Source organism: Lampetra fluviatilis, chromosome 12, assembly GCF_964198595.1.
Source record: "Lampetra fluviatilis chromosome 12, kcLamFluv1.1, whole genome shotgun sequence".
Taxonomy (NCBI): domain Eukaryota; kingdom Metazoa; phylum Chordata; class Hyperoartia; order Petromyzontiformes; family Petromyzontidae; genus Lampetra; species Lampetra fluviatilis.
The window spans coordinates 13,251,515-13,277,509 of NC_136286.1; the positions used below are offsets into that span (position 1 = coordinate 13,251,515).

At 41.9% G+C, this 25,995-nt stretch overlaps 1 protein-coding gene across 1 annotated transcript in view; it reads right to left on the reverse strand.

The window, feature by feature from the left end:
* Window positions 1-1,128: 1,128 nt before the first annotated feature.
* Window positions 1,129-25,995, reverse strand: part of ARMH3 (armadillo like helical domain containing 3) — an 89,168-nt gene continuing 64,301 nt past the window's right edge. The window contains exons 23-27 of the mRNA XM_078861681.1: window positions 24,015-24,141; window positions 21,510-21,585; window positions 19,716-19,794; window positions 10,670-10,786; window positions 1,129-2,013 (exon numbers count right to left, since the gene is read on the reverse strand). Of these exons, the coding sequence (XP_078717807.1) occupies window positions 1,921-2,013; window positions 10,670-10,786; window positions 19,716-19,794; window positions 21,510-21,585; window positions 24,015-24,141 (492 nt within the window). The 3' untranslated portion in view covers window positions 1,129-1,920. The remainder of the gene's footprint in view (window positions 2,014-10,669; window positions 10,787-19,715; window positions 19,795-21,509; window positions 21,586-24,014; window positions 24,142-25,995) is intronic.

Genomic DNA, 25,995 nt, shown 5'->3' on the forward strand with positions numbered 1-25,995 from the left:
CTTATAATTACATTTGAACACTCAAACAATGCCTTGAATCAAAAGGCCACAAAATAAAACTTAACAGTAATGAAATCTGTAAATTACGAGAAAACCCATCATAACCGATTGTGTGGGCACCCCACATGCATGATTCCCAGAGGCAGACTTTGCAGCAGTGAACATTGGTGACGATACTGTCGTGCTGATGAGTTCTAACAATGATGATCACGGTATAAAGATGTCTATCACTGCTGCTGCTGCTGCCAGTTGGTCATATTTGCTCACATTTTATTTGGTGCTCGAAGACAAACAGGAGAATCACAATGCATTTCTACAGGAAATGCTGATGTGATTCTTGCATTTGCACAAACGGCTGTGTACTTCTTACGTATTTTTGTGTAAGTCAAGCTGAGCCCACTGTGCTATATGGTTCATAGCTTCGTGTCAGAATTGCAAGAGCTTGATCATGCATATCCTCTACGTGCACAACGGTAAACTGAGGATCATTATCTTGGCTTTTAACCCTTGCAGAAGAAGACTGCGGGTGATACACTATGTGTACCAGATCCTCTTAAATGTACTTCGAGTGCATGTGACTTAGTAGGGATTGTATAGACAAAGGAATTCTTCCCTAAGCTGGTGGGCAGCCTTTTATTATTCCAGAATAATGCAAATATATCACTACGACACAACAAAATGTTGCCGATCATACAGAATCCTGTTCATATCGTGATGTGTGACCTTTTGAACACACTCTTAATTTTGCAAGAACATGGCCCTCCGTCGCCTGGTCACGATATTGTCCCCTTCTCCAACTTGAACGATTCAAAGGGCTTTCATGGCCAAGAAGAGCTCCGTGTATTTATACGGCTCACAGGATCGTGGCCATAAAAATGCACTTATGCCTCAATGCCAGCCTCGTCAATTCCTTTCCACTCGGTCATCGAGAACGAGAACTACACAACAAAGAGTGGCGGTGCTGCACTTCGCCATCAAAATAAGTCGTCATTTACGGGAGGAACAACATCTATTTGGAATTGAAAACGTCAGCATGTTCGATTCATCTACCAAATAGCAATCTTTGGTACACATAGCTGACAATATTGATGATAAAGGGAATGGATTCGCTCTTTTCCCCATTATGAAGGGCCACCGTCAGTTACACTGGTGTCAGTGCAGCGCATTCGCTGTAAGCCTCCAACCACTGCACGACAGCCACGTGAGGTGCTGCAGAGTCTGTAATGCCGCCACGGAGGAGACACAGGGATTAGAGGCTGGCGGGGAGGTTGTCGGTTTAAACCAATGACGCACATCGACGGTGAATGCTTCGCAGAAAATTCCTGTCACTTTAAAAATTCATGTTCCTGGACGTGACGGCCTCGGACACACACTTTCAATGTTGAAACGTGGAAATTTTTTCGCGAATTTTAATTGTTTCGTAGCACGTTTGGATAACACATTCTCATGCATGCAATGCAGGTTAAGACATCGTGTGGACAATTTCATCCCATCATAGTTCATGTTTCCTCTAGGAGGGATTTCGTTGATAAGGAGGGGTAATTGTCAGTGTATCGACGCTGACATTGTTAACCAACGCATTCGTCTGGTTAATGGAACGGCATTCGCATTACACACAATTACATGTGATAGCAGTGAAACTTCAAGCTATTTTCCCTAAACTATCACCATTAATTTGTATTTCCATATTCCAAGCACTGGAAAAGCTGTCAACTTCCATGAATGTTATGCTGTTCAGTAGAGAAACATACTTTTTAGAGGATGTTAAATGTCAAAAAAATCGGGAAGAAAGAGAGAAATGTCAATTAAGTATTAATGCTACACAAAGCTTCGTTGTGCAAAGCAATCTTGATATCGCGGTTGTCCTAAAAAAAGGTGTACCCGGCATTGTATTGAACCACGTGAGTAGGAGGGGGAGGCTCAGGAAATGGTTGCAAACTCCTTGAGGAGAATCTCTTGGCTGAGGGTGTAGAGGGACAGGTTCTTGCGCACGTCCGTGCTGATGGATCGCACCTGGGGCAACACGCGCACACGCGCGCGGGTGAGTATTTCACGTTGGGTGCACACAGATCAACACACGTCCCCCGTATAACCTCACAGAGTGTTGCGGCAAAAGCGCTTTTAGCGATAACCGATGAAGTTACGCCAAGTGCACGAGAGCGAGGAGTGGCCAACACTTCGCCTTTGCGTTCTCGAGTGCTGATATTTAGATACACTCTACCAGGGTACTCGTTTCAGGCCGAGTCAACCTATGGTGGGCCTCGGACAGGTTCTTGCATCGCTTGATACTTTTGTTATCTGAGGCTGCGACTCAAAATACTGGTCACTGGATTCAGAGCAGTGCACCAGCCACTGCTTTCCACACACAGGCTCATGCATGCTTATACACAAGATAAAGTGCGATTTTTTAAGTGTCTTTATAGGGTGCTGAACTGTCAGCAAGAATCTACATTAAACTGGTACAGTACTACACCTTCAGGTAGAGCCAACATCACACACTCTGGACTATATTTGTCTGCCCAGTGAGGATGCTGACACATTTTACCCAGCAGTCATTTTAATCTAGGCCAACCTGAAGGACCAACAAGGCATGACCACGTACCAATTGTGCATCATGGCCAGGATGCAAGATCATAGTGCAGTGCAATAGCAATTACGCTCTGCTCTGCCTTGTACAATTGCAAGACTAATTTCTTAAATTCAGTTTTCAAATCATGTAAAACAACTGAAATCTCACCAGCGAAATATAAAACATTTGAGATTTTCACATTGCGTTGTTGAAATAGCAAAAATACTAATTGACATGTTAATGAAGTCGATATTTGAAGAATTCAAATAGAGTTTTTCATGTACTTTTTTGAAGTCCACAAATATTTCATCATTCTTTGAATGAGTCATGTGGGTAATGATAGAATTAAGGGCATTGATTTGCATTTTACAATATATTTGTGAGTAATTTTCACATTTTATTGCCAATTGGCTGTACATTATTTACTTTACATATCGTGAATTTACAAATGTGGGATTTGGGCCTCAATACCGATGGGACATACAAGGGTGTCCCCACTGTCAAAAATCGCGTCCCAGGGTGCCGCCGTTTACTCTCCGTGCTACGGAGCACGGAGCGACTGCAGCAATTAAATCACACCGTCAACTCCATAGCAAAGAGACAGGGTGGTGACAACCCGTGCTAATCGAGGGGCTATCCAGCTGCCTTAAGACCCCTGGCAATCACCAACACACAAGGGTCACTACATGTTTGTGATAGGGTACATGAGCACACAAGCTACCCCCCACCCCCCTTCCCTCCCCCGAGACACAGCAAGCACTGGAGCCAGATCGTTAAAAATGATATCGATGTAAAATCCAGCAAGGAAAAGTGAAATCTGAGTATATGAAGCCAATAGAAACATTACTACAAGCACTCGCTGCACGCTCAACAATGCACGCTGGAAGATTACAAAACTACGAGTCTTGCCAATTGTAAATTCTTCATTGCAAACACGGCAAAGTAGCCTGGTTCTTCATTATGCACGTTAAATATGTTGCAACATACATAACTTCTGTTTATACGGCCTGAAGCTTTGCCACCAGGGAACAATTTCTGCACATGTAAAATAAGCCAGGCTTCTAATGAAGGAAATTACTTTAACCGTAGCAATGATAAATAATGTTTTAAAAATCGCGTGGAAAGGTATTACATATTTTATATGGAGACTACTTCCAAACTTAGGCCTAAATAATCCAAGCATGCACAATGAAAATAAAGCAGAGGCAGATGTACTTCACAGAGAATTGACAGCGCAATTCACACTTATTCACCTCCTCGAAGAGTTGAACGGTAAACACTACTCATGCACTACTTACTGCCTTCAAATGCAAGCCTATAACTGTTAAGATACAGAAACATTAATAGGGTGGGAAAAAACATTCAAACTCTTTAATCTAAATAAAAATACGGCAGCGTGAAGCACTGCATCGATTAATAGCACGGTGAACCGTGAGAATTCCACAAATTGGTGGTGCGACACAATTTTCTGTCTGCATGCTTTTTACAGAGAGCCAGCACTGCACGTGGAAACATTGGCAGGGCTGACTTTTGCATGCAAAAATTCTGAGTGATGGCTTAAGAAAGATGTTTTGATAAATTTTTAAATCATGTTATTTTAGAGTTTTAGCGTCGCATAATTTAAAATAAATATTAGGAATGAATGATTAACTACCTTTAAAATGGCAAGGACTGATGTCGTCCCCAATTCATTGTGTCCGAGCAACCAAAAACACTCAAAATTCCAGAAAAAGCTTATTTATAGAATGAAGTCAAATGCATGTTTTACAGTAATTTGTTAAATATATGCTAAGACAGCATTTATTTCTCCATGTAAATAAAAGCGATTAACCCTAGAAATAACTGTCTTCCATATAAGTCATAGTAACATTTTAGCATAAATAGAATACAAATTTAATCTCGTCTAATATGTGAAATCCCATCACGTGGGCCATAATGCATTGTAATTAAACCAGGGCATGGATGCAAGTCATCACAATTTTTATGCAAGCGAAAATATCCTCTTGCAAACGGACAGCAAGTTAAGGCCCTATAAACCTTCCAACCTGTACAACCCAAAGTGCTTTGCCATTTGGCGAAAATAAATCACTCTGTACGCTACCCAAGGTGCGTTTAATTGCACATGTTAAACTATTGTAAAAAAAAAAAATCGCAGCGATTCAGCGGTTTCACATTCATACGCCATCGGAATGATGTAGGTGTGTGAGTGTGATGGATGATGTCACCAGGGTCTGTCTGGGTGGATGTCCCATCGCCCACACGCAGCTCTCAGTGCTGCGAGTTCGGGCCTCGGGCTCTTACAGGCCAGTGAATCACACCGGCGAGGAGTCTGAGCGATCATACAGCACTGGCAGAGCACCGACATGACAGCACCGACATGACAGCACCGACATGACAGCACCGACATGACAGCACCGACATGACAGCACCACTGTGGATTTCGACCAAGCGCTGCTCGGGCAGGCGGCCGTGGCTCATACTTTAATAAGTCAGCTTGGAATGATGATTTCTTTAAACAGCCAGATTCCTTCCTCATACGCTTGGCAATTGTTTTTAAAACGTTATTATGAATGAATTAACCTAAATTATAGTGCACATGCAAAGATTGTAACTATTAAGTAAAACAAACTAATTGTGGGTATTTTTTGTATTTGTCGACATAACAATCACATACACAATGGCTCCACTTTTGCAATTGATTTTGCAAGACTTTGCACATCCATTTTACAATAAATGCCAGACAGTTAATGCTCTAATGGGTAGCAGTGTGATTTGGAGAGATGCTACATCTTTCATTTTAATGCCAGCCACAATAGATGTATGATCATATACCTAGAATGACAAAACACACACACTAAAATATTGATGTTATTTAGCTCAGACGAACAACAGAGCAGGTGTTCGTATCCATTGCCGGAGCTGAGGTGGTAAAATATTCTACAGTGCCACAGTGGGGACCAGCCCTTTCAGAGGACAACCCACAAAGCATTTATCATTTTATTTGTCCCCGGTGAGAGATAATGGGCTAAGTTGTCTGTGCGGTAACGCATTTGCCACTAGTTTTGCAAATGTTCGCAGGTTTCAGCCCCAGCGGTCACACCGGTGAATGCTGCAGACGGATTAAACCACACATCAACGCCTTCTCCTTCACAGCAGAAGTTAAAGATCCTTGAACAATCAAATAAAGTAGGCCATGTGGGCAGGTGACATGGTTCAAATTTGCCAAGTATGGTCAATTACTCATTAAATACTTAATTATAAGAAGCACACAGCAACATCACCCCCCTTGACAACAAATGTATTTTGTAAATGAATATAAGAATACATGTCATCATTTTTTTTTTTGTCGGGAGCAATACTTGAGAGTGTGTCATGAATACTTGTGGAGCATCTTCTTGGTTCTTTCGGTAAAGTCACGTAGAACATTACGTGACTTTACCGAAAGAACCAAGAAGATGAATCCCTGCAGTCACGAAAGCTTTAAATCGAAACTTGTGGAGCAGTTTTGCTCATACACATATCAGGTCGCCCGAAGGCTCACCTTGCTGCTGTATTGTTAAGGGAGGTGTAAATAGATCCACAATCACTCCATGTGACAGCACATGCTTTCAAAGTCCACCACTGCCAATTCCAAGGTTTAATTAATGAATCTGAAGTGTTAAATAAACGTTACAGAAATAAATTATTAAACGTCGTGAAAAACTGTGGCGGTAAAATATCGTGAAAAAAGGGGAAAACGCAAGCAATTATCCAGCCTTGCATCAATGACTCTTTTATTTTCCTTATAATCATATTACCCAAAACTTGCCCATTAGAACCTGACCCAATTTATTCCACAGGACTGGACAAGCATATTCCAATTTGCAGCCAAAAAACACGCAAGCTACACGAGTTGACATTTTATTTCAAGTGAAGACCTTTCATTTCATTATTTTCGCTAAGTGTTATAAATGATAAGAATAAGTCTAGCTTCCTCTCCTAGATGTTTAAAAAAAAAAACTTACAAAACTCTAAACCAGGGCATTGACATGGCCGAGCGATTGCACGTTATCCCGTTAGTGGCAAAGGTTTACAGTTTGAGCCCATGAGCCACCCTGGATAATACTGCGTGCGTAGTGTGATTCATAAGAGAAATGCCAGCTGTTTTACAATGGACGTCAAAGGATATTCGAAAAAGATTCCGCACGTGTGCCGGCACGACAGACCCATTTTTTTGCAAATAGAAAATAATTTGCTCGGAAATAAATTGATTGAGTAATACCACGCAGCAACTTGGCAGACTCCTGACAAACTATACCCGTCTGTGAAACGTAGCGCCTTAATCATAATCTTGCGCAAGGGAAATCATATAAGATGAAATTTAATCTGATGTGTAGCGCTCATCTCTATGCAAATTCAGTATTTAAACGCGGGAAAACTTCACCAAATTCGGTTTTATTGAGCGCGTGTTTCGGCTATACCCATCCATTACAGGTTTTTTTGGGTTAGATCGCGTAAATGTGTCGTTAAACCCGCCACCACCCGACAGCCAATTAGTAAGGTCTGTCACGTACACAGCACATGCAATTCGTTACTAGTACAGCACACTGGTGTGTTGGGGAGCAAATCCACAACATTTACAAACCTAAGTAATTGGCTGTCTTGGTGTGTGTCTCGCTTGGCGTGTCTTTGTGTGTGTCTCTCTCTGAATGTGTCTGCCTATGCTGTTCACGTGTCTGTGTTTTATCATTCATTCTTACCTGATGATGGTTGCTTGTGTTGCAACCGAAACGTCGTATTCTATTATTATTTTATTTTCTACGTGACTTTACCGAAAGAACCAAAGAGTAATTGGCTGTGTCAGGTGGTGGCAGGTTTAACAACACATTTATATCATGGGATCTCTTTTGCCAGTACCAAAATATGAGAATAGGTTTTCCCCTTTTTTCTGGCAACAAAACAGGTATTAAGATGTTAATACACCAGAGTATGTTTTTGTTTGCATTCTGACCACAAGTATCTGTGGTTAATGCAGACATGATTCATTGTAAAAGGTTTCAGTTTGGTGTATTAACATCTTAACACCTGTTTTGTTGCCAGAAAAAAGGGGAAAACCTAAACACATTTATATTTACGCGATCTAACCCTCAAAACCTGTATTACTCAACACGCTAACGCACAGCGCACATGTTGACACGCATTGCCGCGTGCATCTCGCTGTCCAGTCGTGGAGGGCGTGAGTCGTACGGACGCCTAGGTGGCGAATCGTCAACGTTCACGTGACGGCGTTAGGGGGCGAGCGTTGGGCGCGAGTTGAGTGTCGTGGTGCGGGGAGAGGAATAGAGATGGGGGGGGGGGGTTTGTGTTGAGGTGAAATATTAAATAAAGAGTACACACAGACACAATTTCAACCGAGAGGATGGTTATAAACTCAGCAATCATTGGAAAGATGTCATCAACCACTTTGGGTCGTGACTTGATTTGTGTTTTCTTGTCGGGGGAGCACAGGTCAAGTCATGGCTTAATTTGTGTCGTTTTATTGTTGTCTTGCCCCAAGGCACTTATGCCCCGCCCACTTCGTTGCACCGCAGGCGCTTTTGCTCTTGTGCCACGCCCATTTTTTAAACCTTTATAAACGGTGGCCTTAGGTGACCATCTCCCTCTTTCCTCCTTGTGTTGTGATCGAAACGTTGTTTGTGTGTTTATCTTTATTTTTTATTTTATTTTTTTTTATTACTAAAAGAACCAATAATAAGTCTACATTACAGACTGCCAGTATGCTCACTCAGTTTAATAACCATTGCTACAGTCTACATTATAGAATTACAGTACGCTCACCAAGCTTAAAAACCAGGCTAAGTCTACATTATAGACTGCCAGTACGCTCACCGAGGTTAAGAACCAGGCTACAGTCGACATTATAGACTGCCAGTACACTTACCCAGCTTAATAACCATTACTACAGTCTACATTATAGACTGCCAGTACACTCACTCCGATTAAGAACCAGGCTACAGTCTACATTAATTCGTATAATTTTTATTTTATTTTTATCATTAATATTTAAATTCACTTTATTTTTATTTTTTATCTACATGACTATACCAAAAGAACCATAGTACACACACACAAGACATGGAGAGTGACTCAGCATCCCGAAGTACAATAACAAAGGGGGGAAATCTTGTAGAATTAGTTTAAGAGAGAGAGAGAGGGTGATCATTTCGAACCCAGGAACGCAACCCTATTTTTCCCATAAAGGTTCAGCACTAGTCGAATGCAATTTCGCCCAACACGGGGTTTCCCATTAACATAACCCCTCCGCTCTGAAAGGTTTTCCTGTACTTAAATAATTCAGGTTAAAATATTGTAAGAGCTACAGTTTAACTTTAATACGATCCAAATTGGTAATTATCACATGTATTGGCAGACATTATTTATTATTTCAGTAGATAACATGCTGAAGCCATGTAGTCAGCCCGGATGTAGTATTTTTTTAAAGACAGTTTTATACATTTAAAAATCAATGGAAAGCATACCACGACATATTAACTTGGTGAAATTAAAACATTTACCATGTTTTTAAGCGGACTTGTTCCATGTCCTTTTGGAAATACGGTATCTTTGGCTGTGCAGCATTCATACCTTTCACCCTAATTGTTAATGTGCTTTAGTGTTGGACTCATTGCAAACACGGACTAAATATTTAACTCCCATTCTGTTTAACATTGAATTAGGCCACAAAGACTTGCACAATTTGAAGGATGTGCACACAACGCAACTGCACACTTCACGGGATTCGGGCACACGCAGCAGATGTTCCTTCACGAGTACACTTCATGGAAAACATCGTGCAAAGACACAGCAGACGAAGAAGTATCAGGATGTGATGCTGTTTTTACCTAAAGTCGCATTTCTTAAATAATATAAATATGTATCATGATGATTTGTCAAAAATAATCAAGAGGAGCTTGATGGTTTATATTTTTCTGCCCTATACTGCAGAATCACAAATATTATTCAACTCTGCCTGAGGCCGTAACCAATGACATCCGCATCGGGCCCACCCACAAACCTGAGCCCATCCCACATGTGACATGGACACATCGACCTCACAATAATTTTTATCTCCTTCATTGGCACAACATTTTTCTGCCGCATGCATCACGGGTCTTGTTGATTTAATCGCACAGCACGAGCAAAATATTTTACGACAAAAAATTACATTCGGGTGAATAACTGATGCAATTGAATTGTTTGGGGACTTGTTACTTTTAGCAATGTGTTGAAAGATAGTGCTGTGTTCACAGTTTATCAAGAATACAATGGTACGGTGGTGGAGATGGTATCACTGCACCTAGACAATTTTTTTTAAACATAATTCTGTTGGTGCTGTCAGAAGTGGAACTGCATTCGTAGATGACACGATTGTTGACAGTGTATTTGTGTTGGTATACGGTACCGTGCAGTGTTGCTGACACTTTGCTGAAAGGTGGCTCTGTGTTGACAATGTGTTGGATATGACACGGTTCTGACGAGGCATGCAATTATTCAGCCTCCAGCAATTGTATGAATTGTCTCCTTTTTACGAAATTATTTAGGTTATCGTTTATCCCCTTTCCGTCTCAAGTTAGCCTCAATGTAACATACAAGGTATTTGTGTATATTTTACAGAACCGATTCTCACACGATTCTATGCAGGCATTGTAAGCATAATATTTAAATGTAATCAATGAACTGATGCATCTTAACATGCCTGGTGTTGGCTGAGCCATCCGGCCAGGTGGCTGAGAAGTAGAGCGAGCGGCACACAACCAAAACATTCCAAGTTAAAGTCCTGGTTGGGGGTTGACTCAGCCCATCATGCCTCTGGGATCGATAAAATAGGTACCACTTTGTGGGGAAGCCTACAGTAGTTGTCCTGTGGATATACTTGCCCGTGGAATTCCTACCAACGGGAGATGAGCATTGCCTCAATACTCATTTGATCCTGAAATCACATTTGACTATTTTTTGGGAGTTTTGACATTTAAGCTGATTTTGTTTGCTGCTGTTGGAAGATTGCACTGCCCCCTCCCCCCCTGGCGCGAGTGTGGAAAAACCGGCGCCGCGTTGGCTCACCAGCTGTGTGAAGAAGGCTGCCTCCTTGGGCTGCTCTGAGTAGCGCTCGTAGTGGTCCAGGTTGTCTTGCAGCTTCAGCGTGAGCGTGTCGTAGTTGGAGCGCACCACACTCAGCACCTGGAGAGTGTGCATGCACGTCAACAATTATTATTGCCATCAGTCGTCATCACGATCAATGGGACAAGATAGCCCGTACGTGACCACTGCACGTGTCGTCGTTTGTTGCCACTTTCCTTGGTCCTGTCGGTGTGCTCAAGTAGTGCCACATCTTTCCGGCACCAATCTCTTATGTCGTCGGCAAGCCATTCTCTGTTACTCATAATAAACGTTTTTGGGTTAGATCGCGTTATTTATAAATGTGTCGTAACCCTCCACCACCCGACACGGCCAATCAGCAAAAAAGTGTCACGTTGACAAAAGACAACGTGACACTTTTTATTATGAAAAATATTGGTCGCGAAAGCCTATGTGTTAAACCATTCTCTGTTATGTGTTCATCAATTATGATTACTACCAAGGACAAAGGGCTAGATTCTCTTTGTCAGTGGTGGATCCCAACCTTTTTTTATTGTCATGTACCTGTCAATTGTCTGTGCTTGCCAACATACAGCTTTTATATTTAATTACGAAAAAGAAAAATTACATTTACCTGTAATTAAAACTTGATTTGAAGCTTTCCTGACTGCAGGAATCCATACTCTTTGGTTCTTTTGGTAAAGTCACGTAGGTAAAAAAATGAAATTAAAAAATAATAAATCACGACGTTTCGATCGCAGCAGTTCCACTGCTGGATTATTTTTTCCGCCTGAGGACAACCGCTTGTGTTGTGATCGAAACGTCGTGATATATTATTTTATTTTTCTACCTACGTGACTTTACCGAAAGAACCAAAGAGTATGTAATTAAAACGTAAAACATTTACGAAACACTAAATCAATGTACAATGAACTACATTCTAGATTTGAAGCTTTCGTGACTGCAAGGATTCATATTCTTAGGTTTTTTCGGTAAAGTCACGTAGGTAAAAACATTAAAATTAATAAAAGTAAAATAAAATAAAAATCAAAAATGTACTTGATACAGCTGTCGTGGCTGTGACGGTTCCACCTGAAGACGGAAGCTTGTGTTGCCTCCGAAACGTCGTGATTTTTATTTTATTTTTATTAATTTTAATGTTTTTACCTACGTGACTTTACCGAAAAAAAACTAAGAAAATGAACTACATATTTCAAAATGAATGTTTATATTTTAAAAACAATTAAAATCACATGTATTCTACCATTTAAGCAATGTATATGTGTATGTTGAACTCCTTTCACAGCGTACGTAGCCAACCGTGCTAATCAGAAGTCATCATTATGGTTACACTACGATGACACTACGAGAGAAAGCTGATATTCGCTCGCTGTGAAATGCTAACGAGATTTAGAATAATATATTCAGTTCATCTGTAAATGAATGCAGAATACATGGGAAAACGAAAAAGAGAGTGCAAGCAGAGCACATGTGTACACGTTCACCAAATTCCATTTGGCATATGAGCACACAGCTTTCAAATTGCAAGTGGCCATACGTAGACCACTGCCAATCACATAATTTGTCTCACTTACCCCCAAGAGATGCCACATGTAGCTCCAGGGGTATGCTTACGACAGGTTGGGAACTGCGGCTTCATGTAATTACGAGCCGTTAGCCCCATACCCAACATCTTCATTTGCTTCGGATTAATGGGGGCTAAACTCTGCATGATGCTCGCCGTGGATCGTTTAGCATGCTTCAAGTGCACGATCATGAACACAGGCTTACTTTGCAGCAAGGCCATTTGTAATTGCCGTTGAGCATTCGCCAACACCACGGGATCTTAATTCAATTCCATTTTAATCTGTAAATTACGCACAGCCTGTGTTGCTTCGTGTTCCCACCTGAAATGTGGCCTAATAACATGAATTAAATTAAATATATAGCAGCTACACACTGAATGGAGAACTCGAGACACAAAAGCATGCCGACTCGTTTCACGAATCAGAGTGGAGCGGGTTGTACTCTTCCAGAAAAATGCATGTACTTCTCAATGAGTAATCTTTAATCAACTCCACACTGGTCGAGACACAACATAGACCACACAGAGGCAATCATGCAAAATAAGACATTTTTAGTTGACTGCTCAGGCTCTCGTTGAATAACTCTCGTGTCTAGAAAAGTTTCGTATATATCTGTACATTCCCATTAATTAATGCAGGGCTCCCAATGACAGAGTTGAGATTTCATTTTTTGGCAGGTTTAACACACTGGCATCAGAACAAACACCACGAGGCAAGGCTGTGTGGCTGGCTCTGTGGAAAGTTAAAAGTGATTGGTCCCAGCCATAGGAACATGGAATGAAAATCAATGACTCAAGACCATGAAAGCAAATGAGCACCGCACGAAGCTATATTTGAGCATGTGAACGCTTAAACTTTCTGTTTGCTGAATTGAAATGAGCATGTGAATATTTGTTTTAAAAAATTGAGACTTGAACAAGACAGTTTGCAATTTGCAGTAATGATCTCTGAGGGCATCAAATGTCTTCACGTCTTAAGATCTTTGTCCACACAACAGCAGATATTTAACAGAGTTTTGCAACATTGCAGTGCAATTGAGGGAATAAAATATTGTTCCTCTAGTTCAACATGCTAACCATACATCTCCTAGATGAGCCCTTTCTGATATATACTCAAATGCCGTTAAGTTTAAGAGTATCAAGATGACGTGCTAATACATAGATGAATATACATTGTCCTTAAGACTATTCTGTGTTTAAAAGATAAATAGACAGAGAAAGAACACTCCAACCCACAGTTTCTGTCCCTTTTGTACCCAAATAGAATGTCTCAACACATCTCAATACCAGACAACCCCTAACATCAATATTTAACGAAGGTAAGTAACTTTTTAAATACCATTGGCCCCAGTGAAATCTTGCATTGTGAATGCTGCATACCTCTCTTTTCAGAGATACTCTCACACTACGTTCCTCTCCCGTGGTGTGGCTACTTCTGTCTCAATAGAGAACATATCCGTGCTACGTCTCTCTCTGCTTCTCTCACTCCATACTGCACGTGGCCCAATGCCCACTAATAATGCATCATCACGGTCACGTTAATATTGTTGTGTCCTGCAACTAACCACACGGAGACGTCGGCTGGAGGCAACGAGTTTATTATAACAATTCTTTACACTCTGTTAAACACTGCTCTGTTAAACACTGCTCTGTTAAACACTGCTCTGCTAAACACTACTCTAACATGAAGGGATACGGCCCCTTTACCCGATAGCCTACGGGAGAGACAGCCTCCCTTCCAGCGTGTCCTACACACGCCGGGCTACGCTGCACGCCGAGCTCTTGCGACGGTGGCTAGTGGAAGACTGGACCAACCCACCCCGGGGTACGCAGGGTGTCGCAACACTACTGAGTACTGGGCCAGATCGAGAGAGACAAGTGGAGACAGATATGCACTGAGTGGGTGTGTGGAGCGACACAGAGGCATCGATTATTTTGTTGCTATAAATGTCCACGTGATAAACCACTTTGTTGAGCTATCATTTGCGGCCAGTTCGCTTCCGAAAAATAAGTTTTACCTGGTAACAGAAAAAGTTACGTTTTATTTGTCTATTTTTAAGCGATTTATTTACTTTAAAATACTTTGCACTCCTATCGTGTTTTTGTATTGTTTGTTGTTGTAACGTTCTGACCTGCCCCTACTGGATATCTGTGAAAAAGGGCTTTATAGCTCATCGGAATCCTCCAGTCGAAATAAATGTTCTGATTCTGATGTGTTCAGTGAGAGAAGCAGGGAGCACAACATGGAGATAACGCAAGTGAGAGAAGCAAGAGACACAGCCAGAAAGACGTTGAGTGAGAGAAGTGCATCATCGCTAAGTGTCGCGATGATGCACAGCTGATGCACAAGCACGTCACCCACATGGGAGTGCAAATTGTGGTTTCTAAAAAGTTACAAAAGTAGAGAATTATGCCAAAAAAAATGTATGCTCGAGATAGAATATTCTAGAGACGTGTAGAAAAAGATTAGTTCGTGGGACCCTTAAGCAGGGAAATTTATTTTAAAAATCCACGTACATTTTTGGAACTTACAAATTAGATTTTGTAAAAATTGTAATCTAATGATGTACTGCCACTTGACTAGCCTCTCACATATCCTTTCAGTAGTTCAAAACACGTCATCCCAAATAGTACTGAACTTAAATGTATTCGGGTCTATAAGAGTGGGTATATCATTGTTTAACTATATGCATAATTGAAAAGCAAATGAATATTCATGTCTACATTAGTGTCAGGTAACATTAATTTTGCCATTGCACTGGAACACAGTTTGTGACTTTACAAACTAATGTTCCTGGCCTCACTTAGCTTGACATCACTCAAACTGAGTGTCTCCCTGCCCACAATAACAAATTAGCAGGCGCTCATCTCCATTGGCAGTCCTCAGTAAGAGGTGGGAACTTCACTTTCCTGCGACTGGGACCAGTCTATCCACAGGATGACCTTTCTGATGTCCCACAATGTGGTACTTAGATTATGGAACCATGAACAGATTATATACCGGTCTCATGCAGTGTATTGTTTTTATACAATGATAAGCACATTGCATTTCCCAGAGCATTCATTTACAGGCAGGTAGTGTGCTTTGATAACGCCTAGAATATTACTCTGCTGGCAAGGTGGCAGCATTAAAACCCTTGAGCACAGAGTCAAATTTACTCAGTTGTGAATCGAATTGCAAACTGAAGGAGTTGAGTACAACCCTCTAGGCGGCTCTGCAGCCCCAGCTACTCACAAACAGCTAGTGGCATGACGTGCTGATCCGACAACACGAATGTAATGAACCTCTTTAAGAAATTCCAACAAAACACTACTGACCGCAGCCTGTGGCAAGCGCCTGCCTGGCTGACTGGATGCATTGAAAGGATGCGTGGCTGATTGGCCGGGCACTTCGTGACTGCAGGGATTCATCTTCTTGGTTCTTTCGGTAAAGTCAGAACTATTTTATTATGTTTTATTTTTATTATTTCCCTTCTACGTGACTTTACCGAAAGAACCAAGAACACCTTGACTATGTTTTCTCCTGCTTGACATCACAACAGCAATGAAAGTTAAATATAAATTAAAAAGCATTTTTTTTGTAGAAGCCATTGACACACTCCAGCTGTTGACTGCTAAACCTCAGTATGTGCCCCAGGACTGCCAAAAATCAAACAGATCATCATTAGCAGCACGCCTGATCGATGCACTTTTGTATGAATGAGTTGGAGCGTCTTGATGGCTACCTATGTAAACCAGGGTTAATGTAGGCACTAAAGTCTATTGTCAGTTCAGCGTGCAAATGAATAGTCGCATTACTTGCTGTTTATGGCATCTGGCCTTCATATCTATTCATAGGGTGCATTAATAGCGTAAGCAAATTAAACAGGCAAGTGCTCAATTAGCAGACTAGAATCAATAACATGATAAACAAGCCCTTGATAGGATAAATTCCTAACGTTTAACTCTATTCTTAGGCGAGGCCATTAGGCAGTGAACAGGTTAAACAGCCAAGTATGGTGACATTATTAGAAACAAATAAGTGGCCAATAATGTACCCATCCCCTCCAATGGTGTTCAAGCAGACAGGAGAGACAAATTATGCAGAGATCACATGCGACCTTTAGTCCTTGTAGAACAAAGCTGTGGTGGTAGCTGACGCTCTTGACACATTAGGTCTGACTGTGCAGACATCTACGCTCGTGTGCACATGCCTTGCCATGTGGGCGTGCGAGTGTGCTCGTGAGCGAGAACAACACTTGCCATTACAGTCAAGTGCGCCTGAATAAGGGATCTCAGCCGTTGAAGTAAACAAACGTCCTTGCCACCCGTGAAATCTCACAGAATAAATATACAAATCTATTGTTTTGTTATTTAAATAACAGTGGAATGTTTATAGCTGTAAAATACACCACCACCAATTGAGTTATTGTTGTAATTTGATAACGGCTGAATGAAGTGGCCAATGGGTGAAGAGATATCAGATTAATGCAGTGGCCAATGGGTGAAGAGATATCATGACGAATGCAGTGGCCAATGGGTGAAGAGATATCATGACGAATGCAGTGGCCAATGGGTGAAGAGATATCAAGACGAATGCAGTGGCCAATGGGTGAAGAGATATCAGATGAATGTTGTGGCCAATGGGTGAAGAGGCCAATGTCAGTCTCGTAGTATCACGTCTGACAAAAAGAATAGGTGCTGGAGATCTTATTACATTATTATCAAAGCACATTGGAGGGGACATTTATAATAAAAGTGTCCTCGAGGTCAAATTCAGCATTCAGGTTAAATCTGGAGCATTTGTTCACGAAATGCACTTTCATAACAGTGATGGTGACTCAATTTGAGCTATGGAGGATCAGCTTCAGCACATTGCCACAAGTTTCAGTGAAACGTCATCCCCAGACCAACTCATCCTAATATAAGTGCACCGAGCTGCACTGTAAGATCTGGTTTTAAATCACATATTCTCTTCTGTGCCTCGGTATTTTGTGATATTGTAGAAAAAAATAAAATGTGGAGTTTGTTAATGAAGATGGAACGAATTTAATTATGTAAGGTACTTTCAAACCATGTTAATATACTGCCCCCCCCCGGCCCCAAAAAATGCCAAAATGTTATTGATGCTCAAAATAACAGTTACGGTTTTGGTGCCCTGGGAAATTAGCAGATAGTTATTTATCAAAACAAACAGGTATGGCCCAGTTGCAAGCAGTGATGAATAGAACATGAATCGATTCGCTGCATATACTCTTCATGCTGTGACAAGAGGCAGGTAATGCTGAAACCCTGGGGCTGTTGCAATTCCTCACGTCCCCCCCCCACCCACACAAATCACAGAGGGGATATAAATATGCCGCATCATTTGTGTGACGCACAATTCCCTCGCAATGCCTTTGACTTATTACAACTTACTATCACCTGCATCATTGTGGCCTGCAGCCTTTACATTTAAATGGCTGGAACATGACTGTGTTATATACGCGCGCTATGCTCACTGTTGCTTGTGTAATAAAGGTCGTTGAGGCGACTTCTGGAATCCGTCTTTTATTCAACTTGTATTACAGCTTTCCTTCACGCTGCTGACAGGCAGCGTGAGAGGGACAGATAGAGACGCACCGCCACGTGGCAACCCGGAGCCCCGCTCCCGCGTGGCCCCCCTCCTCTGTTCGTTCCCGTTCTGACCACGTGTCGTTCGTCTCCACCCCTATTTAATACCCGGGTCACGTGGTACGTTTCCACCAATCCTGGTTAGCCTCCATGGAATGGTCCAGGCTCCCTCATAAGTTCCCGCGACCACGCTCCTGACTCATCTCCCCATTGGCTGTGGCCAAAGCCAGCAGAACCAATCCTCTATTTACAGCTGTCACCTTTCCATTACGTCAGGGCCACGCCCCTAGGCTTCCCCCCATTGGCTATAGACCAGGACCGGCAGAGCCAATCATCATGACGAGTTGTGATACGTCAGTGAGCCGGATATATCCTCAAACTACACTTGCGACACAAGCGGAAGGCATCCTGGTCAGTGTCGGGTGCGTACGAATCCAGTCACCTGCACTTGATTTTCAACTGTTTTTGCTTCCTGAGAGGTCTCCCTCTGACCACCACAACTGCACATTGCAGAATTAATATCAATGGCTGGTGTACAGTGGGTCACAAGGCCCACCATATGTGAAACAAACACCCATAGCTGTATGGCCCTTCCACTATTTCGGTCTCTCTCACTGCATTATTTTGCCACTGCCCATTAATAACCTCCGATTAGCACGGTCGGCTACGTACAGCGCAAAATACGTTTAGCGTACGTACATAGCCTGCATCACTTCTGAAACATTCCTGTTATAAGAAAAGAACATTTTCTCTCGCTTTATTCGGGTGTGCAGCACGTATTTATATATATCCCAAAAAAAGTCCTTCACAAAATAAATAACTTTAATTTGTTAAAATTGGACCTCTCAGCTTGTGAAAATGTGTGCCGTGAGGAAATAATAAATCATTAACTACTCAACTCATAAAGTGGTTAGAACAGATACTATAAAAGAGAATAAAAGGGGATTAAATTATGGCCTCACTTCTAAAGGATGATCTTTAATGAATTGTTATGAAGTGTTACATGTCAATTCATCCTCCTAAGGCTTTTACATGTAGACAATTTTGTAATACCAACATTCCTAAAATATCTCTGATTTTTTTAACTTCTTCAGATGAATGAAAAGAAACTCATCCGTAACCAAAGCAAATTCCACCATTAATTTACAACTCTAAAATATATTATTGGGCCGCAGATAAAAATAACACAGCCCCTGCTAAAATTAACTATTGGATGAGGATTAAGGGCAGTGCGTTGTACATCAATCACTGTGCTGTAACAAGCAAAGGAGGGTGCAGTTATTGAGTGCTAGGCGAAGGAGGTCACAAAACAGGAAGATGAATAGAGGTAAGGTGGTATAAAAATGTCACTAAAAATAAAAAAAATATTTACTCTGAAACGCTGAAAAATAGGAACTGTAAATGCACTGTTGGCAATTAACGCAGAATGCAGTCTTTACTAAATTATGTGTGTTCCTTCTAAAGTTATATATTTACCCATGCCTGTGACAAAGACTCCATTAACACATGCGCAAGGATCGTGATTTGTTCCCTGATCGTTCATTTTTCGTTGATGGTCCTCAGCCAGTTGTGAAAATTCCATATATATATGATGTCGTAATTTTAATGAATCTCTAGGGAGGAATGACCGAGTTTGTGTTCCAACCATAATTTTGACTTGTCATCTTCTAATTCTGAGCTGAGCAACGTGATTATCTAGGTGTTTATCTTCGAGGCGGAAAAAATGAGTTGGAATAAACAGGGAAGGGATGAGGCCGAAGCCACGGGGAATTGTGGGGCAAGTGGGAGAGAGAGGTAGCTTTAACAAATAACGGTGAAGTTAGGAGGAGAGGTACGGAGAGACACAATCCCTACCTGTTCCTCAGAGAGCTGGGAAATGTGGTTCACAGCAGCAAATGACTCAATTTTCGGGCTGAAGTGATTGACGATGGCTCTGAAATAGACAAATTGCAAGACACATATTGAGAACTCATTACAATTCAAAATGGCGTAACATACATGCGTGCCTTCGTGTGAACTTTGCACCGTTATGTAAACGTGTGAAATACTCTGCTTTCAAAGCTGCGGCGGCAGTGAGAGGCCACTAAAAAGAACGAAGCGAAAAAGAGAGCGTGTCAATCTCACGCAGAACATCCTGAAGTCTCATCAACATTGCCGTACAATACCCACCACAATGATTCATGCCCACATGGTCCAGGGCGGAACACACGCGAGGTCGACAATGATGCTTGCACGCATCTTACGGATTGCCATTCAGGGATCGAGTGACTTTTAATGCCATTATCCAAGGCCACAAGCTTTAGCCACCTTTTCCCTCTTTCCCTACACTCAGTGTCTTGCTAGCACGGAATAATTTCACCGAGATAAGTTGTATTATTGTTCCAGTGTCAACTAATAAACGCTACGTGAACTTACAATGATTCAGGCCATGCAGCAGCCTAAATTTTTTCTCCTTGATGGTGAATTTTATCAGTAGCAGAGGGTATTGGCTTGGCTGTACGTGTAATCGTTGTTACAAAAAGAAAAAAAATGTACTGTGAAAAGTTTACCTTTGATATGCAGCTTTAACCAACCCTATTTTAAGCTACCGCATACTTCGATTTAAACAGCAAAGTTTTTAACTGGCTCAGTGATTCTTTGCTCATTTCGGCAATGCGTTATTGCTCCTCTATTTCGGTGCCTTTGAGACAGTGGTAACAATTCTGCATTTCCACGGATGATGGCTCTCGGGTGTCCCACAAAGTACAACTCAATTTAACAACCCCCGGGATTTGAGCTAGCAGTCCTCTGACTGCGAGTCAAGTGCTCCAACCACATTACCACCCAGCTAGATACGCTAGCTGACTAGCTAATAATAATGGACTATTGCATCGTTTCATCACGAATGCCTATCTCTACGTACTGAAAAGTAATTCACTGTCTCTGGAGATCAGGGAACAAATCACGACCCTTACCTCAGAGTACCGCATGATTTGTTGGTAGTAGTGGAGAATAGAACTGAGATTACTTAGCTCAGAGAATAGGCCTCTTCAGATTGAACTGAATTGGTTTTCGAGCTCTGCCTTTTTTTACAAAGAAATTTTCAAGGAAAAAAAGTATCTTCTTTGGAGATATGTTGTTTTGACCCAAAACTTTTTTTTCATACATGTGGATTTGGGAAGGATGTCATGGGTGTAAGAGCAATTTAAATTCAGCTCAATGAGTTCCAATTCCAGGTCATTCTGTGCCGAGACATTCGTTACGTTACGGTTGCAGTACACTTGCAAGTAGCTGTATATTGTGCAATACCAGTGACAAATGGAAATCTTTAACCTGGTTAAGACCTCCCGGAGATCAACTCGGTTTAAAATTAGTACCTAACGTGATGTGTCAAAACATCAGTACCAAGGAGCACAAAAGGAGGCTAGGCATGATGCTGATTGTACCACTGCAAGATGTGTTACACCAGCCCAAATAAGTGACCACTAATGGCACTTGCCCCACCAGTGTATAGGACAGTACAGGGGGGAAAAACCCTTAAAAATTGTGAGTATGCACACACACAGAAAAAAAACTGGAACAAAGGAAAACCACGCCGACATATGATCTGTGAGAGGTTCAGAGAGATGACAGAGAAGACATTTCATTTCAAACAATGTGAACATTCACCTGATGTTCACCAGGGCTTGTATTACTTTGCTGGCAGGTTCTTTCCATTGCCCATTGTTTGTAGAGTGCCTCAACACTGAGAACACAAACAACACACACAACCCATTGCAATGCACCATCAAGGTACAATAGATGCAATATTGCTTCATACTTATTGTTATGCAGTTGTATATATATGTATATGTTTATACAGGATCACGCACACTCCAGCCTGCAAGCCCTCTCCTATCAAGTGGTATTGCTGTTTACCTTGTATTATATCAATTGCCTAAAAGTTTACAAATACATGATGTATTAATTTTACATTGAAGGCCCTTTGTAAGACTATACGGTATACAACTACGGATAAGTATACTTAAGTATTAACCATATTTTCAGCATACATAAATATTAACAGTACTATGTATACCAATATGAGTATGTGATGCATCTATGAAAAAACTATATTTCATTTATATTCAAGGATATATTGATAAGGATATAATTTTCCAGTAACTCATGAAGCTATCGAGGAAGACTGCATGTAATAATTAAATAAAGCTAATAACGTCATCATAATTTTAAGTCCACCGTCTTATGGACCTTCCTGGTGAATATTTTACAGCGTTGACTCCACCAAACGCTGCTACTTGACATATGTCTGCATGCTGTACTAAAAGCAGGAATTTAATTAGAGCAATTCTGTTCATCGTTTGCCATGTTAACAGTTGGCATATGCAGCGATGGGTGCCTGCCATGTGAATGTGGAATATCCACCAAAGGTTCAAAGGTTGACGACTGCCGGTGAAGAGGAGCTGCACTTTTCACGTTGTTCAAGAAGGAGGACTCATCGACTCTATTCACACAACTAGATAACAAAGCTCTCCATGTGAGAATAACCCACACGTTCGGAACACAAAGAAATATGTGGCAGTTCGTATACCCTTGATGTAAGCTGTTACAATCAATCTAAATAATAACTATTCCCAGAAAACTAGTGTTATGTTTTGTTATGTTTATTTTGTTATGTTTTGTTTTTATTATAATGGTACATTTAATGGCCAGACAAATTTTTCATTTGTAAATGTAAAGAAGAACAAAATATTTCAAAGCACAAAGGCTTCTATTGATTGATTTTATACGTGCAAAGAAATAACATTGTGTGTGTGTGCAGACACTAATAAGTAAATACTGCACCGGAAATAATAAAGTAAAAAAAATCTGAACAGCAGCCAAATACGTGTAACATTGGGCTTGGGAGTTACAGGTTCCTAGGCAGCTGTTTCACTGCTTGGTCTCACACACGAACCCTGCTTTTTAATGAGCACCTCAGGCAGCGCTATAATAAGCCCGACGCAAGCACGGCACATCACATGCGCCACGATGTGAGGTGGTGGGGGAGATTTAAAACCTAAATAAATAAATTAATCCACACTACTTTTAACACTCTGCCCATCCGAACCAAAATCCTAGCACCAGACTATGGCCCGTGTGTTATTACACATACGGTGCAGAGATGACCTCGAGATCATACGGTAAAATAATTGCATTCAAGGACCGAGTGATTCAAGAGGCAGGTAGCCAGTGCTGTATATACGTACACACACATACATGCGCGTAAGAAAATAACCATCCTGATTCGGCAGATTAACTGCTATTAGTGACCACCTAATAGGGTCAGCACAGCACTCACAGGTGATATGGCTGTGCCGTGCTGAGTTTAATGTCTCCCCAATGCTGATATTTAAGTAACACAACTGATCATTTAGGGTTAAAGTTGATCAATGAGCGGACTAGGGCATAATATATTATCCATGGCCAGAAATGGCTCTCATGTCACTGTGATTTTGGTGCAATGCATAGACCAATTGAACTATCCCTCACCGCACAAAACAAAAATCGACCATAAAGCTCTAACAGACTGTTGGGGCAAGTGCTGTTAACGAGCACCTATGACATACTGGGACTTTGTGAAAAGCGTCCTACGAGTCAATAAGCGACGCGAAAAGAGCTGGTATGGCTAACACCATGCCTCTGTCTCCCCCAATGATGATGTTCACACACCACACCAGGTTCTCATTCTAAGGCCGAGTCGACAAAGGAAAGACCTAGGATGGGTTCAGAAATCCATCAATGATATTATCTGTGAGATGTCACACACAGATGCGCACACATAAAGATACAGACATGCACCGAATACCGACTTGAGCATCGTGGACTAACGAAGCATGCTAAATAATACAACTGAGCTTTAGTTGGTACGTTAAACCAAATTTTGATAGGTGGTCTCCGACACCCTGCGGCTCAAATACAATCGAATCCCATCTCTGTGCTGGGCACCCAGAAACGTGTATATAATTCACATTGTAATTTTACATAAATAACTTACGTTAAAGTCTAAGTTGTGTTTTGCGATCTCTGCGAGCACGGGCCCGTGCCATCCCGATCTGCGTTTGTGTGCCGCTACTCAGCACACAATTGTGCCACGATCAGGATTGGCCTGCAAGGAATGAGTGCAGATCGTACCCATGGAGTAGAGGTTGTCGAAGACCTGGTGCATGCGGATGATCTCGTAGTAGAGCTCGTCGTAGCTGCCAGGGGTCGGCAGGAAGGTGTCCCCGAACGTGATGAACATGTTGAACAGGTTCACCACCTGGGCATACAAAAACAACGAAAACATCATCTGTGTACCCAATAGGCTGTTGAGGACAATGATGTTAGGGAGCACCTATTTAGGCACACGAGGAAGTGCTGTGGACAGTACCATGCCAGGATGACGCTGTTTTCCCCCCAGTGGTGATATTTGCACATCAGATGGTAATTTCAGGCTAAGTAAACCTCGTGGAGGCCCAGGACAGATTCAGACGTTCACCAATGATGTTCACTGTGACTAGGAATCGAACTCGGGTGGCCAAGTTCATAGCACAGTGCGATATCCACTAAGCCACCGCTCCCATACGTGCACACGCACATCCGCATGAGAAAGCAATGGACTGATAACGTTCCCCAAGTGAAACCGTTGATAAAATAATAGTGAATCATATTCAATAACTTCAATGAATGATGAAGGGTCGGATTCCTGTGTCGACGGAACCAGAGCCCACCAATTAAGGGAAAATAGTAACATTCGTAGGCAACGGCTGCAATTTAATGGGGCTAATTCTTTCAAATTGGGATGGACCACAAACAATTCAGTTTTATAGCAGCCAGCTCTGACATCACAGTACAAAGATGCTGCACCTGGTTTGTGGGTAAGAAATGTTGTTCTGGGCACAAATGTTGTCACGCCAGGTGCCGTCCGAAACACATGCACCCCCCCCCCCCCCAATCCCCATGCCAATTTAGTGCATAAAATGTCAAAGTTAATGTAACACGGCACTTTGCACAATGCAACTCTATAAGTGTGTCTACCAGGATGCAATTAAAACATAATCAGCCCCCCCCCCCAAGATGGAAGATCCCCAATACTTGGATTAAATCTCATCTGGAAAGAATTCAAAGCAATCAGAAACTAAGTGCTTGCAAAAAACCTTTGCAGTTGGGTATACCCTGACCTGGCATTGTTTCAGAGCAATCAATATCTAATCGCATTCAAATAGAACTGCCATTCACTCAGCACTAGTGATGGCTCAATGCCATCTCTCTCTGTCTTCTTCATATCGAGTCCATTTTTTCACTACCATCAACAACAACAATCGCCATACCGCCACTAAGTGGCGGTAACGTCACCACGGTGCTTGTGCCAGGCTATGTGCACGTTAAGGCCATGTGAAGTGTCGAACGCCCGCTGGGAGGAGGTCACGGGACAGACCCAGGTGCCATGGGTCGACTGACTGAGATGACTGGTCGATGCGCCACCTGTGGCCCCTATTGTACCACCATCACCACCAGCAGCAGCTATAGCACCCATCCCTAGTCTCATCAAAGGACAATGGAAAATCTAAAAGGCTAACACAGTATTAAAATCGCTCTCATCATATTCAGCCATGGCCAATCCATGACTGAATTAAGGTCTCTCTCCAAGCCACCGCCACTTTTCATGGTCCTGTAATGAAATCCGCCCAGCTCACGGGCGGATTTCATTACTCTATCTCCTCACTGGACATCCTTTCGGTGCGTTCCCCGCCTTGGCTGCCACGTCATCATAAATTTTGACAACCTGCCTCAAATCGCTTCTTTTGATGTGTCCTGCCTAACGGTCAGAATGTTGTCTTTAAACCTGCGTGGTTCTCTAATCCACCTGTTCCTCTTGCTGTCTCTAACGTCATACCAAGCATATATCTTGCCATGCTTATACTAAACTAAAACACAGCATATATATTACCTGATTAAATTTTTACAATAATTTTTATGAAAGAGTGCATCGACAATTTGAGTGTAGACCATGGCAAAAGGGGCCAGTTTCACAAGCATGGCATTCCGTCACATGCTGTCACTCAAGAGTGGCTCCTTTCCCACAACATACGGAGATATTAAGCAACTGCTCCAAGTTTCACAATGCATTTAC